Consider the following 15,685-nt stretch of genomic DNA (forward strand, 5'->3'; position numbering starts at 1 on the left):
TAACAGTGGAGCTTACAATTCGTGGCTATTATGTCGATTCTGAGGAATTCTCTTGTACAGCAGCAAATATAAAACCACAATAATCTGCTGTGTATGGCTATACTAGGGTAGTAAAGGAGCCAGGGGGGATGTGAGCCCAAAGGTGTGATCACCATTGAATGTTCCTGCATCTTGCTATGCGGGCCATGCCTTTATCCTATAGTTGACATGATGCATTGCTGTATCAGCATATATTTACTCATTTGTGGACATTACCTGGCTTACAGGGTGTAGAACCTGGGGGGGCGTTAGCCCTGCCATAGGGTCCAGAGGTCTCATGGCTGCCATCTCCCCAACCTCCTACTCCCCTTGTGGGTTTGCCCCAGGCAGAAGTACCATTGTCCACGGTTGATGTTGGAGCTGCTGGCTCTCCCCAAGCAGGCTCAGACTTGGGCTGAGCACTGGGAAGCTCTCCCCAACCTGAAAGAAAAAGGGTAAATTAGAAAAGAATATGATGAAATGACTCATGGTGCAGTAAAATCTATATCCACTTGCAGTCATCATTCCCCTTCCTTCTTTGAGAACTAAACATTTGAAAGATGTTCCTAAATTGTCTTCAAAATCTAAAAGTGGTCATGATGTTCTTTGAGTACAGAAGCAGTCTTCAGGTGTAGTATAAATGAAAAACAGCAGAGGGCAATGTTCTCACATTGAAAACTGGATGAGCGTGTATGGTATTGAAGCTCTGTCATGTCTATATGCATGGCTTTTGTCTCAACAAACACTTTTTCGAAAAGGCTGTAATGCTAAGTTGGGCTTGCTATAAAAATCTTAATAATGCATGCATTACACCAATACCTGTGAGACCATATGTTTAATAATCAAGGTATGATAATTATTTTGATGAATCACCAAAATGGAATAGGCATCATTGTCAACAATGCATTTAATTAGTAATTTAGTCACAATATGTGTGCATTATTTAAAACAATCCTTTCATAAGCTTTATCTATCTAAATTTTTATTTCAGAGATCAGCTCTAAAGCCTTTAATGCAATTAAATATGCATGCTATTCGAGAGCTGCCTGATACAGTGGGGTCCAGAAGAACCAATTTCCTTGACTTTAGAACCAGACTCCAGATATTGCATTGTACCAGTCTTTTAGCATTTTTATATCATCAAATTGTATTGTAATTACATACCTGGGTTGGCAAGTGGGGGTCTACCTTGGGGACCAGCACCTGGATGTGAGACGGCATTGTTGGGGGATCCATTGTTGTTTCCGTGATGTTGCAGGTGAGTTGGGGGCTGGCCATGATGGGAATGGTGGTGCATGTGGTGAGCATGATGGTGATTGTTGTTCCCAGGGCTGACAGAGTGATTGTTGTTATTGTTGGGCATAGTCATTCCACCATTCTTACTGGGAGTTGAGCCGCTGTTGCCTGGGTTATTATTGGGATTGTTGCGATCCCACATGTTGACAGACTTGTTGTAGGTACCGGGTTCGCCCCAGGTGGATGTTCCATCATCAATCTCCATCTTCCTACGGATAGATGGAGGGGAGGGCTCTAACCAGCCAGTAGTTTCCTTGCCGTGGTCCTGTTTGCTGACATTGCCCCAGCTAGAGGTGTTCTGTTTCACAGAACCAGGGCCACCCCAAGAACCAATGCTGCCTCCTCCTCCACTGCCAGTACTGCTGCTGCTGCTGCTTTCCTGGGGCTTGGAAGATCCCCAGCCACCCTGTACTGGGCCATTAGAACGTGGGTTCTCCCCCCAGCTGCTATTACTCGCAGCAGGAGCAGGCTTGCTCCACCCTCCTCCTCTATTTCCTCCTCTGGGACTTTCCTTCCATCCACCATTTCCTGCATTACCACCTTCTCCTTCCCACATGCTACTGGAGGAACTATTGTTCTTGACCTCTTTTTCGCCCCATTCTCCTGTGCTGGAGCCATTGGAACCACCATTACTGCTTCCCCATCCATGGGTATTTTTCGGGCCTTCACCCCAGCTAGTAGGCTGGCTTTTCATAGGGCCATCATCCCAACTGGGTGACTTCTCCTCAGAACCCCAGGATGTTGTGCCCCCACTTTTATGACCATTGGTGGGCAAAGGGTCTCCCCAGCTATTGCTAGTGCCATTTGGGGCTTTGCTAAGTGACTGTGGAGGTTCTCCCCATCCTGATCCAGTCTGGATTGGCTGAGGTGGAGGGGCTCCCCAACCAGAGGATGATGATTCTTCTTTTTCACGTTTTCCCCCAGACCCAGGCCGCTGACTGGAGCCGATGTTGGGGTTGATGGTACCTCCATTGATGGATGAAGGTCCACTGTTAGAGCTGGAGCCTCCTACAGAGCTGCTGTTGCTCTTATCATCATCAGAACTGGCTTCTTCCATCTCCCATACAGTATGCTGTCGAATGGGAGTCTGTCCCCAGCCCGTGTTGCTCAGCACCCTGGGGTCCAGGTCCTGTCGGGGTAACACAGGGGTAAACTCCATGCTAGAGGACCTGTCTCTATGCTGGGATCTACCTTCACTGCTGTCTCCACTACCTTCACTGGCTGGGGCTGTTCCAGGCTGCTGGCCCCATGAGCTAAGTTGCTGCTCTTGGCCTGAACCTGAACTACCAGCATCTACTGAGTCCCAGCCTTTAGATCCATCTCCACCCACAGCAGGTTTTCCCCAGTCACCCCAGCCACCACTTCCACTACTCCCTCCGCCACTGCCTTGGCGGCCCCAGGCAGAAAGGCCTCCGGAAGGATTTGAGTCCCAGCCTGATTCCTTGGGAGAGTCAGCAGACTTTGTTTCTCCACCACCCCATAAAGAAGTGCTTGTTGTGTCTCCATTGAGCTGGGATGATTCAGTAGGTGATTGGCCTCCCCAGCCAGTTAAGCCATGGATAGGGCTCATAGGCTCCTGAACTTGCTGCTGTTGCTTAGTGTGGTTTGGTCCATCAGTGTTAAGGTTTGCAGGTTCCATATTGAAGGACAAGCTTGTGTTACATGAAGGGCGTTGATCATTTTCATTGGGACTTATCATGCCAACCCAACCTCCCCCACCATTATCAGTACCTCCAAGGCTCCCATTTCCCATGTTTCCATTGCCATTAATACCTGGTGGGAGAGATGCAGAGTTAGAGACTCCATTGGGGCCACCACCCTCATGGCCCAGAACAGGCCAGGCTGATGGGTTGGCATTGGGATTGAGATTCAGGTTAAAATTGGGAGAGCCCCAGTTATTGGGTGCTCCTACTCGACCACCATTCATACTTTCTTGTTTCACATCAGAGCCCCAGCCTCTATTACCAGCTAGTGTGTTGGCTGACCCAGGTCCCGTCATCATATTATTGTTAGCTTTGAGAGAGGTGTAGTGGGCCTGCTGGCCTGCGGCACCTGTGGCCATACTCAGAAAACAGCTACTATTGGTGGTAGTGACAGCACTGGTGTCTAGGTTAGAGCCTGCTGAGCCTAAGGGGCATTCTGGTCCTGCAGAGTGGTTGGGGTCACTATTGTGGCTGATGGAGGGCCAAGCTTCCTTGTCACTTTCGTCAATAATCACTTTGTCCCAGCTGTTGGCACTGGTGGGGCTTTCAACTGACAAAGAGGCTCCCCAACGAGATGTCTCATACTGGGCACCAGGGCCACTCTGGAGGGATATGTCTAAAGAGAAAAAGAGAGGGAAAGGAAAGAGATGTTAAGAAAACTGAGAGCAGAAAAATACAACATAGAGGGTAGGTGGGTAGAGGATTCGAGCAACATTATATACAGAAATGTAAAAATTTAGAAAACCTTCATAGGAATACAGAGAACACAAACCAGTATGGAAAGGGTGGGTGGGTGGTTGGAGGGGTAGTAGAAAAATACTTTGTACAAGACTACATCATGTAATACAGCCCATGTTAGCCCTGTACAGACCACTTTTATCTTCTTGGTTGGTTTATGCTAGCAATCAGACTTGGCAGGTTGAGATGGTCACACTAGCAGGTTCCACAGTTCAATACAATCAGAATGCACAGCCAAGTGTGCTACATGTCCTATCAGCTATGACATATCCATATATCCTTGACTTGGTGCAGTGAGCCAAACAGAAACAGGAAGAAGGACCCCTTTTTGCATTCTTACTCTTCTCCTCTCTTTCACCCTCTCACATAACTGTTGCTCGTGCTGTGTTGTTTTGCCCCTTACTTCCTGGTCACTCTCCAACTGCCCTTTTTATTATTATAACTACCTCCTCCCCTGCTCCCCCATCTCTCTCTCTCTGCCCATGCCTCCTCTCTCCCTCTCTATCCACACCCATTTCTTCCTCCTCCTCTCCCCTAATACCCAGCAGTGAGAGGCCCATCAGTCTCCATCGTGGCTTCACTGGCGGGGTCTGCGAAGGGAAGCCCAAGTGTAACGCCGCTCATTTATTGGAATGAAACCAGGATGGCTTCCCATCCATCACTCCCTACGCTCCGCCGGGCATACTCCTCCTTCAACCGCACTGAAACCGCAAGACATTTCCTCGAAGCTTGTGTGTATGTGTGTGTGCAACGGCTTCTCTCTACATGCATATAGATAACACTGCATGTGTAGACTGCATGTAAATCTTGGTCTACTTCCTGCTGACTTAATGTATGATCTGCAAATTCAGTATGATGCTACCAAAAACAAGGCCACTCCAACAAATATTTAATCAACATTGTATCACACGAAAGCAATTTCATTAGGCACGAAAGCATCCCATCAGAGGGGGAACTAATAATAGACTGAGTCGATGCTGTAAAGGGGTATTCAATCAGTGGGAGGCAGCTAATCAATGATCTTATTAATGGTAGTGGATGAGAGCAGGGTGGCTATCGATCCAGCATGCAAACATCCTAACCTCTAGGCCAGCCTCATGTAATGGGCTAGAAAACCAATGAGAAGTACTGCTATGAATACCAACAGCACACAGCCAACTGAGCATGTGAGGGAAGAAAATTAATCCAGTAACTTCAGGCGAAGAAATGAAAATGAATGTGTGTATGAAATCAAAGTATGCAGATGAAAGCTTGATATTTATCTTGTTTTCCAAAATTCTCTTTCAAACTAAATGTTTTTCATGGAAATAAAAACACTCAATGTTTTCAATTAGGCAATAAAATAGGAAATAAAAACCAAGTCTGCAACTCCAGATCATATAAATAACAAATAGCCATTTTCAACATGCATTAAAGATGGACAATAATACATTTCTGGCTATCCTCCTGAGCAGCTGCAGCATGGTTTACCAACGTTTAAAGAAAAAAACAAAGATGGAGGATGTGCTGGTAAAATATTTGCCTTGTTTGGTTATTAGGCTGCCGTACCTTTAATTACTTTGCCATTACCTTTCATCAGATTACCTCAGAGATTTCAATAATAGCCAGAAGTTGTCCATCATGAGATAAAGACCCTGTGGTCAAAGCAATTCAGTCAGATGAGGTTAACATCCATTTGATTGCAGTGTGTGGACACACACACATACTGGCAGATATGTGGCTTCAAGATATTTTGCAATGTGCCACAGAGTGGCGGTGGATGCAATTTTCGCCTTAAAACACTTATCTCCCCTCCCCAAGTAGCCTTATCATACAGGGTTGTCAGACGGATGGCACACATACAAACACTAGTCTGCAGTCAATTTGCAATCAGTTGCACTCAAAAAATTTTTTAAAACATCACAGTAAAAAAAATCCTTTACGATGGCTGTACTAGTGCCAATTCTTTTTAACTTAAGTTAGAAGTTGTTCAAACGTATAAACAAGCCAGATGTGAGCCTTCAATTGGAAATACTCTAATTGGACATTGTGTAATACTTTTGGAAGACATTCAAAAGACATCTGTGTGTCATAGCATACTGAGGGATGAGATGCATTGATTTTATCTTTGTATGCGGGACAGTTATGATTGTTAGATGTCACAATAAACACTCTTGTGTACACTAAAATGTATACCTTTGTCCTGAATCTGCATTTATCTTATGTACAATTTTTTTTTAAATGTATCAAAAGTTCAAAGTAATTTTATTGTCCCAATCAGGGAAATTGTTTTGCAGCCAGGATCATACAAACAGGCCAAACACTAGTTGTAAAAACACACTCAAAACACATACACACTGGTGGACAACCAACAGAAACATCAGAACATGTAGTTTAAGTCTAAATAGAGTATATGAATATAGTCTCCCTGATTGCAACACTGAATGAGGTTTGAGTTCCATCACAGATGAATGTGTCAAGTGTCAGTGTTTCACCAAAAGCAAATTTTGCACCTTTTCATATCTACTAATAACAGTCAAATTGTAAACAAATAAATGAAACAAACCCTAAACTGCTGATCTTTTTGGTCACCAGTGCAAGCTTTAAGTGGCTTATTGGTGTTTTGTTGTAGAAATAAAGTGAAAAACATGATCACCATTGAAAGCCACTGGTGTTAGTGTCTTTGTGCTTTTTTCCATCTCTGTCTTTCTAATCAGATGGTATGCCATTTTATCAGATCAAGGAGCTCAGAGGCTGCAGCCCCAGGAACATTTTGTTTGGTTAACCCCCTTGTGTATCTTCCTCTCTCTTTGCCTCAGTCTCATTTAGACATGTTTGTTAAAGACTGTAAAAATAGGTTACATGGTTATCAGCCACATCATGACAGTGACACAATGAACAAACCAAAATTCAACAAAAATAAAAATTTATAAATTGGAATGGAGAAGACAACAGACAGACCCTTTTTTCTACTGCAGGCGAGAAAGAGAGGGAGAGAGAGTGGAAAAATACCTGCAGAAAGGTGCACCAGGCCACTCAGAGCGATTACACAGATCCATGCAAGGAAGTGAAACATTATATCCTCTTAGTATGTCTGCAATAAACTACCTTCTTCTGTGTGCAGGTATTTGTATAACTGTGTGTAACGGCAAATGTAAATAGCAAGCGCACATATCTTCCTCCACAAAAATGAAAAGTAAGCTCAAAAATAGGATCATTTATCAAAGGAATATAGTATTGGATTACAAGATACTGTATATGCATTAATCCCATTGTGCCTACCCTGGTAAATATGTACATTAGGAAAGTGTGGACTAATGCAGAACAGACTCTTTTCCTTTCACCTCAACATGCCTCCATTGTTCCCCTTTCAACTCCCTCTACCGACATTCCAACAGAAAGGGAAAGGTCTTGCTGATTCTTGGCAGAGCCATAATTTGGCAGGCGATGGAGACGAAAGTCGGCTGAACATAAAAAACAAAGGAAAGGAGGACAATCATTTCCATCCACTGTTTGCAGTCGTGTGTCAGTAATGCGTTGCTGTTTTCATTCTGGTCGCAATTAGGAGGGCAGTCTCTAATAATGCTTTGTGAATGAAAATGGTAAAAAAATATAAAACCAAGGGCCCCACGATGGCTCTTTGTGCTTCCGAGTGGAAGTGGGGCTGCGTTTTTGTGTGCATGTATGTGCAAGCCAGTGCAAGAAGGTAAAGACCTGATTTCTCCACAGAACCTGGACGACAACAACTAAGTAATACCAAACATTTCCTGATGACACTAACAGCACTTTTGCTATGAGTTTAATTAAACAACAGCAACACACTGAATCTGTGTCAAGCCAGCTTGCCAGAGTTGAAGCAGAAAAAAGCTGGAGATGAGCTGATAATGAGGCGAGCTGCCATCATAGAAATGGGCAGGTAGCCAAGAATTAAATATCTTCCCTCCCCTTTGAATGAAATGAAAGGCAGGGAGACAGAATAAGAGAAGGAGATGGTGGTAGGGAGGGATAGAAGAAAGTCTGGGGGAAGGGCTAGCACTCGCAGGGACAACGGAAAAGAAAGGGGGACAATGAGAAAGAAATGTTAACAGATTCTTTAGTTTGACCGCGAGTCACAGACTTGGCTTTTTCAGAGCAAACTGTGGGGGGAATAACAGAACCAGAACAGGAGGGGGCGTTTAGTAGTCTTTTGTCACCAAATAATGCGTCTCCATCTCTCTGTGAGGGGAGCTTTAAGCCCACTTACATCAAAGACAGCATGTACTTGTTTTTCCTGGAAGCATGGCGAATAAGAAAGAGTGAGGGACTGGTCACAGGAGGATTTACTGAGCTCATCACTCATGTCTGTTTACCTCTGCTGAGGGAAATGAGAAAAATAGGAGAGCGAGACCATGGTGACTTCTCTGGTTTCTCAGACAGAGCCTGGATTAATGACGCCACTAGGGGCTTCTCTCACTTGTGTGCGTATGTGTCATAGCCTGAGCACATGGGGCAATCTATACCTTCCTGGGTTCATTACAGCAAAATAGTACTGTGATTATTCTAGGATTTTAAACATTGCAAATACCCAAGATCTAAGTGGTAGTTATCTTTACATGTTTAGGAAACTGTGTTTGAAGATGCGGACTGACTTTTTCAAAAGTTAAAAAGTGTTACTTTAGGAACTCACCACTTATTAACCAACCAACAACATATTATAAACACCTTAGATACTGCCTAACTCCTCTTACTGGAAGCCACACGCTGTTCTTCATCCATAAGCAGCATTTTAACTTAAGTAAGAAATGCTCAAAAATTCAGCCGCTTTACCTGAACATCAAAAAGGGCTCAAATGAAAGGGCTAAGTGTTTCACAGCACCCAGCAGAGTGCCTTCTGGCTACATAGTCTATCTGGGTGACCAGCAAACAGCTGTTGGCATGCAGTTCCCACAGTCTTAAGAGACCCCCACTCCAACACCTGCTACTAGGGGAGTCTGTCTGGACGGCTGCTGGCTTCTCTCTGCACTATTTAATGGTCCCCCGTCAGCTGGGGAGACGGGGGTGGTGGATGTAAAAGAGGGAGGGAGGGAGAGAAGACAGGGATTTCTGTCTGGTGTTCGAGACAATTAAATGGGGCTGGTAGAGTGAAGGTTATGTGGGAGTGGCGTGAATGCCCTTGAATATAGAGGGACTTGCCTTTCAGACTTTGGGGAAGGGGTGGTGTGTGTGTGTGTCCATGTTGGAATGTTTTACATAAAACACACTTTGAACAAATTTTATATTAACCAAAAAATGGGTAAAAAATGCATTTAACCACCTTAGGACATCCTGCTGGCTTATAAAACAACTTGTGCATTTCTTATGTGTGTGTGTGTGCGTGTGCGTATGTGTGTGTGTTGTGCGTGCACACAAACTATGAGCCAGCTGGCCTGCAAGGCAGACACATCTGAGAGGACACAACTAGGTCAGTGTTTTGCTGCTGCACAGCTACTGCATCTATGCACATGTGTTTGTGTTTGCATGTGCACAAATGCAAGTGTTTGAGTATCTGACGGAAGGAACTATCTCATCACATCGCTCTGGGCCACAGTAACCTCACCAGAGAGTTCAGAGATGTGTCCTCAAAACAGAGTTCCTCCCTCCCTTACAATTACACTGAGGAGTTAACTTTGTCTCAGTAATTGCAGGCAGTGACCAAAACATTACACGGTGTATGTAAACATGATTTTGATAAAATATTTGGATTTGTTGGTTTGTTGATATGTTAAAGTGAGCTCAAAACAGTGTTGTAAATGTGTAGTTTGACAAAAGGGGAGGTTTAAATGAATACTGCTACTTCATACACAACTACTGCAGCTGGAATGGTTACATATGAAATTTTAAGTTGTTTCTCAAGGTCTCAAAGTTATAATAAGCGTAAATAAAGCAAGAAGACTGCAGAGCAGTAGGTTTAACTAGTGTCCACTCTTTAAATTATGTATGCCAGAATCACTGCAACAACAGGACCACTAGCTTGAGGCTATTAGCTGAGCAGGCAGGGAAGAACAGACAGTCGATGGGAGGCCCTCAGGACACAAACAAGAGGGAAAGGAGGTAGAAACCCAGCCAATGGCTATTCTGCCAAAGGCTGTGTTGAACCGAAGGGCCCCTGAGAAAACTAGGGTGAGGTAAAGACCAAACATGACAACAACTGCCAGACTAGGACAATAATAAGGACACTGCAGGTTAATTACACCCAACAGGGATCTTAAGTGGTCTGGAGACCAAAAGTGAAACACGCTCTTTTAAGTTTAACACTTGGATATATTGCTTCGTTAAGCCTGAAGCCAAATTTAGATCCTGGACCATAGTTGAAGAAACCATGCACAACACAGCCGAGAATATCCACAGAGAAATGTCATGATAAAAAACACAGATGTTTCAGTTTCTGAGCTATTAATGAAAAAAAAAAAGAAATGGCATTGATTATAGGTGCTCAAAAACAGTTTGAAATGCTGAAAGAAAAGGCTAATTCACAACATTTACCATTGATTAACTAACTGCACAGAAACACAGCTTTAAAAGCCTCATAAAGCTAGTGTGCTAGTATATGGGACAACTTGCAACTTTTCTTTGATACTGTGTTTGGCTAGAACTTGCAAGGACCAGTTGCCTCTGTAAAGGGCTATTTGCCAACTATCAAGCCATGCACTACAGCTGCTGCAGATTTGTTTACAGAGAGCCCAACAACAGCAAATGTTGAGGGAATAATGAAAGGCAGCACAGCGCAGAAAAGGAGCATTGATGAACAAGAGGAAAGAGAGAAAAAAGCAGAAGAGAAAGATGCGAGTAGATGCTCATGCTAGCTCCTGCTCAAAGCCTTAAACATGAAAACACTGCGTGGTGTGCTACAGAGATAATCCCTGCATCCATGTCTTCAAAGTTACAGTGCGACATGTTAGAGGATATGAGGTGACACCATCTTTTGTGTCTATGTACCATCATTAAGCAGATAAAAATAATGCTTGACAGGCAAAAAATAAAATTTAAACCCTTTTGGAAATGATGAGGAAAATATGACGAAAATCAAAAAATCTTTAGTGGGCACATGAAATGATATCAATAACTTATGGCCACCCGTTTATCAACACATTACTTGTATACATGTGCACACAAGCCAACACACTGAACATCAGAAGGCAGGCTCAGCAAGTGTGCTATAGATTGTGAGTCAAGAAAAAGAGTATGTAGTGTGCATTTGTCATCCTTCATTTGTCTCACAAAATTTTAAGAAATCTTACTGAAATTACTGTTTATGAAGGAGAATGTCAGATTTAAAGGACAATTTATGTCACACAAAGTGTCATTTCACTAGAAATGCAGCCAAAATAGAGCCAACATGCACTTTTAAAGTAAAATAAACTAATTTTGGAAATAGTAAAATGTGCACACATCCACCACCTAAAGCTCTTATCTAAAATAAAGAAGATCAGACCTCCATTCAATTCATTATTAATACTATACTGACACAAACCTGGGTGGCGTTTGCCCGCAGTGGACGTGGCAGAGTTTGGGGTAGTGCTGCTTGTACTCGTAGAAGAGGAGTAAGATGAGGAGGTGGAAGAGGAGGAGAGGGTCAGAGCGCTGAGGGCTCCTGCAGGCAGTGGCTGACCTCTCTTCAGTAGCTGCTTGTGCTCCTGCTGGCGGAAGCGCGGGGGCACCTCTCTGGGCGGGTAGCGAGCACTGGCAGAGGACAACTGGCACTGCTGCTGAGGGGGAGTCTGAGTCGGGAGCTGGCTACTGGAGGAGGTGTGCTTGCCATTGCCAGAAGAAGAAGAGGAGGAGGAGGAGAGGGGCAGCGTGAGGCTGGCAGGGTGGAGGTGGTGGGGTTGGCCGGGGCTGGGCTTAGTGGGAGCAGGCTCTGGCACTGGATGGATACAATACACAGGCACACAAGCATACACACACACACAAGAAGACACATGCAGGTCTGCGTTAACTCACTATTAGTAATTTATTTAACAGAAAGGATTTGTCAAGTAGTGATAGCATAGAGAGTATCAATCCTATCAAGTTATCTTCTTGCTGTAAGAACAGTTAATGATATTGAAAGTCCTATTTATGGGGAAGATCTTTAAAGAACGAGTGACAGACGTGCTTTTCTTTCAACGCAGGTTCATTCAGTCTCTCAGTTGTAATATTTTGGGTACTGTGTTTTCAGTTTCGTAAAGGATTTCCTTGAATTGTCCTTTGCCTCTGCACTGCGTTGTGATGTGGACTATCCCTTTAAGTAAACTGCTTCATGCAGCCTGTTGTTGAACATATGTTGCTGCCCCAGACACACTCGATGAAAAGGTCATATTTTTTCTGCTGACTGAACACACACACACAAACACATGAAGACACCTCCTTTCCTCTTCATTACACTCTTTCCTCTCGCTCCTTTTCACACACATGCTCACACTCATGTGTGCACACATACACACACACATTGTTATGAAGTCACTTTCGGGACGATACATAGATTTGCCATTGTCTCCTAAAAATGCAGAACGTTCTCTTATTTAACAGGCATTTAGTCTGAAATTTGTCCCCAGTGGTATAACCAGTGACACACACACATATACCCAAAGGCACAACCCTTTCTCTGCTGCCTTGGCCTGACCCTTCCCATTTGGTAGAAGTGACCAGCCAGTCGTCTTATTGAGCATTAGCTTGGAAGGCGTTAAAATTAGCAGAACCTGGACAGCTATCAACCAAACAGATTGGCCTGACTGGGGTTTCCTCTCAAAGGTGCTGACTGACCCAAATACATGGAGTGAGGAAGCTGAGTCTGTGGCTGTATGGACCTACGAGATTAGGGAAAGTGAAGTAGGTACGGTATAGCATTGCTCTACTTGAGAGTTCCCTACTTCACAGACGTAGCTGCTTTCATAGTGGCTGCTAATAGCTAGAAACCTAGAGAGCTCCTGTGAATTACAGTTTGTTGGTCCAGGGTAAATGTATGATGAATAGTTGATCTTGTTTTCTGCTGTCTGTGGACAGATACAACCATTCCACACAACAGCTGAGACTGCTTTCACTCAAGGGAGCAGAGACACACAGGGACAGGGGTAGTTTTGTTGCATCAATTGGTACGAGGAGGATGCTTTTTGAATGAAATGGGATAGAAATAATTTAATTAAAGCTTCAGTCTGTCCAGTATGAAAGTCTGAACTACGCCCACAGCAGCCCTGTACTGCAGTACTGGCTATGAACCACTGAGTGACACACAGGCAAATGCTGCCACAGTGGAGGTTAAAATAAATTCAGAGCGCAGAGGTATTCACTTTGCCTGCCAAGAGCCTGTCTAAGAGCACGGCGCAAAACAGAGGCCCTCTCAGTGAGCACAACTCCAATCCAGATGGCTGCCTCACTGCTGACACACAGTAAGAGCACTGACATGCAGGAAACTTGAAATTACAAGAACACAAACAAATTCAAAGCACAACAACTCTGCACATAGAGAGCAGTGTAAGTATACGTGATTGGATGCAAAACATTTTGTTTTCATTCATCTATTGGCCTCGTTCTCGGACACGTGCCTCTTGCATCTTTGTCAAAAACATAAGAATGCAACGCACACACATTTTCACAGTGGTTTGCACCCCCCTTCCGCCAATGAGACTGTAGTTGAACACATGCAGAGGGAGGGAGGGAGGAAGGGAGAACGAGCCAGCCCCCCTCCAGCATTATCTGACTGGCTGTTGGCTTGGAACTGCAGCTGGTGACGCACATTTCTGATTAAATTCAGCTCGGCCCGCCTGACGCTGCCTCTGCAAATCAGATACCAAGAAGGTACAAACACACTGCCCCCCCCCCCATCCTGTCTCTCCTCCCCTGTCTGTTTTTAATCACTACCCCTCTTTCTCTGTCTGCCCATCAGTGGGTTGCTGCCCAACACCCCCCCCCCTTTCTTTTTTAGGTGTCTACCTGTCTTTCAGCCTGGTGTTGCCTGCTTGCCATGTGTTATTCTCCCTCTGGGCCTATATCCATACTGATCCCCCATCTCTTGTGTTTCTGTCTCTTTTCTCCCCTCATCTTGTTTCTGTCTCCTTACCTTTCCATCTCAACGTTTCAAAACCTCTATCTATAACCTCCAGCTGACATCTTTCTCTCCCTCTCTTCTCTATTTTCCATTTCTTCCGTCTATTCAGACTCCAAAAAATTTTTCTTCTGTGCTCTTTGCTGCATCTTTCTCTCCCCCCTTGCTGCAAGGTGGTAACATAGACTGTTTTACCTTCAAAAGAGTGCAGAAAGTTTAACCTTAGTTTTTGTTCTTGTTTTGGACTCTATGTTATATCTAATGTTACTAATTGTTTTAGTATGGTTTTGTACAAACCACAAAAAAGAAACCTTTAGCAGGTGATCTACTTTAAAGATGGGCGTTTTGGTTTTCTGCTTCATTCAATTTCCTTCACAATTACACATCTTCTGTCTGACTAAGCTGCAAAACATTTTACCTTCTGCCTCTCAAATACACAAATCTGCTGACGTATTTTTGTGTGTCGGCATGAGCGAAAGAGGGGTAGAGACGAGTCAGGAGAGTCTGAATGAATCTCGTGCAGCTTCACTTTGAAGAAAGATTTTCCCAATTTCAGGAAAGTATCGATCATTATGTGGTGATCAGTGTGGTGCTTATATCTATTTGACTGCGTTCAAACCTGTACTTGAGATTGGATCACAAAAAACACATGTTAATACCAGGTGTGTACAGGCCCTTCAAGGTTCAGTGTGAAGAATTTACTGAAATCTAGTGGTGAAGTTGGATGTTGCAGCTGAACACCCCTCACCTTACCCTCCCCTTCCAGACATGAAAGAGAACCTATGGTAGCCTGCAGTTGTCATAAAAACTCAAAAAGCACTTTGTCTATTTCAGACTACTGTAAAAAACATGGCAGCCTCCATAGAGAGGAAGATGTAAGTATAAAGTATTCAAATATAAAGGGCCCATTCAAGGGTAAAGAAAAGAACAATTTGTACAATTTAGATTATTACACACTAGTTGAAACATAACTAGGATTTTTTTATATTCAATTTCTGTCAATAAATCTCTTTCATCTAAATCTTACACACTGGACCTATAAGGATCCTGAGACGTTTTATTTCCCAGGTAAGTTTAGTCAGTCAGCTCACTGACTAACCCATAAGACGCAACCCCTTTAGGTCAAGCATTTCTCCTGCACACCCTGCTTCACACACACTGCGTTTGTGTTGCTGTATTAAAAATGTTGTATTTATGCTGCAAACCTCTTATCACACGTCCATATCCAATTTCCTCCACACAAGCATGATGGGTTTATAACAAAACTGTCAAACACCTGTTTAGTTATTTTATTTGTTTGTGAATAAGCTAAATTGATCTCTCATTTGTCAAAAAAGGTGCTTCTATAACAGCTGGATAATGTGTAGCCATCTTTGGTGTAATATGTATTTAACAAGTCTGAATCTGAATTAATGTGCTTTTGAGAGAGAGTGTGTGTGTGTGTGTGTGTCTGTGCAAGCGGACGACTGGAAAGAGACAGCAGAAATCTGAGCGCAAACAAGAAAAATGGTACACCAGAGAGAAACGGTCCCATTTTGCTGTGAACAAACAAATATATGAAGTGAGATACATCTTTCACTTTGAGGGGGAAAGATTTTTTCTTAATCCATGATGCCCAGTGCTACCAAGTTCATCATCAACACGAGCTGAGCAAAACTTCTGTTTCTTTGACTATGAACTGTCCAACAACAACAACAACAGCAATAAAAACTTGTATATATTACCTTGATAAGACACTGTTGCCCGATGCAAGAGACATAGCAATGGTAAAGTAAACCAGATGAAAATAATCTCTTAACCATGTGGTAAATTTAGCGATACTTAAGAGAGAGTAGTGTTTGTGAAACTTGAAGTATCTAGTAGTGACCTTGGTGCCTCTTACTGAAGTAGAAATGGAGAGCCAATTAAAAAA

At 43.5% G+C, this 15,685-nt stretch overlaps 1 protein-coding gene across 5 annotated transcripts in view; it reads right to left on the minus strand.

Annotated features, from left to right (window-relative positions):
- tnrc6c2 (trinucleotide repeat containing adaptor 6C2) overlaps positions 1-15,685 on the minus strand; it is a 117,095-nt gene that overhangs the window by 12,745 nt on the left and 88,665 nt on the right. For 2 of the 5 annotated variants that reach the window (XM_069530278.1, XM_020084198.2), the window contains 3 exons: positions 11,224-11,616; positions 1,183-3,633; positions 256-459 (listed from right to left, as the gene is read on the minus strand). In XM_069530278.1, the coding sequence (XP_069386379.1) occupies positions 256-459; positions 1,183-3,633; positions 11,224-11,616 (3,048 nt within the window). The remainder of the gene's footprint in view (positions 1-255; positions 460-1,182; positions 3,634-11,223; positions 11,617-15,685) is intronic. The other 3 variants (XM_069530280.1, XM_020084200.2, XM_020084199.2) reach the window with 2 other exon arrangements.

The sequence above is a fragment of the Paralichthys olivaceus genome, chromosome 8 (assembly GCF_024713975.1).
Source record: "Paralichthys olivaceus isolate ysfri-2021 chromosome 8, ASM2471397v2, whole genome shotgun sequence".
In the NCBI taxonomy this organism is placed as follows: domain Eukaryota; kingdom Metazoa; phylum Chordata; class Actinopteri; order Pleuronectiformes; family Paralichthyidae; genus Paralichthys; species Paralichthys olivaceus.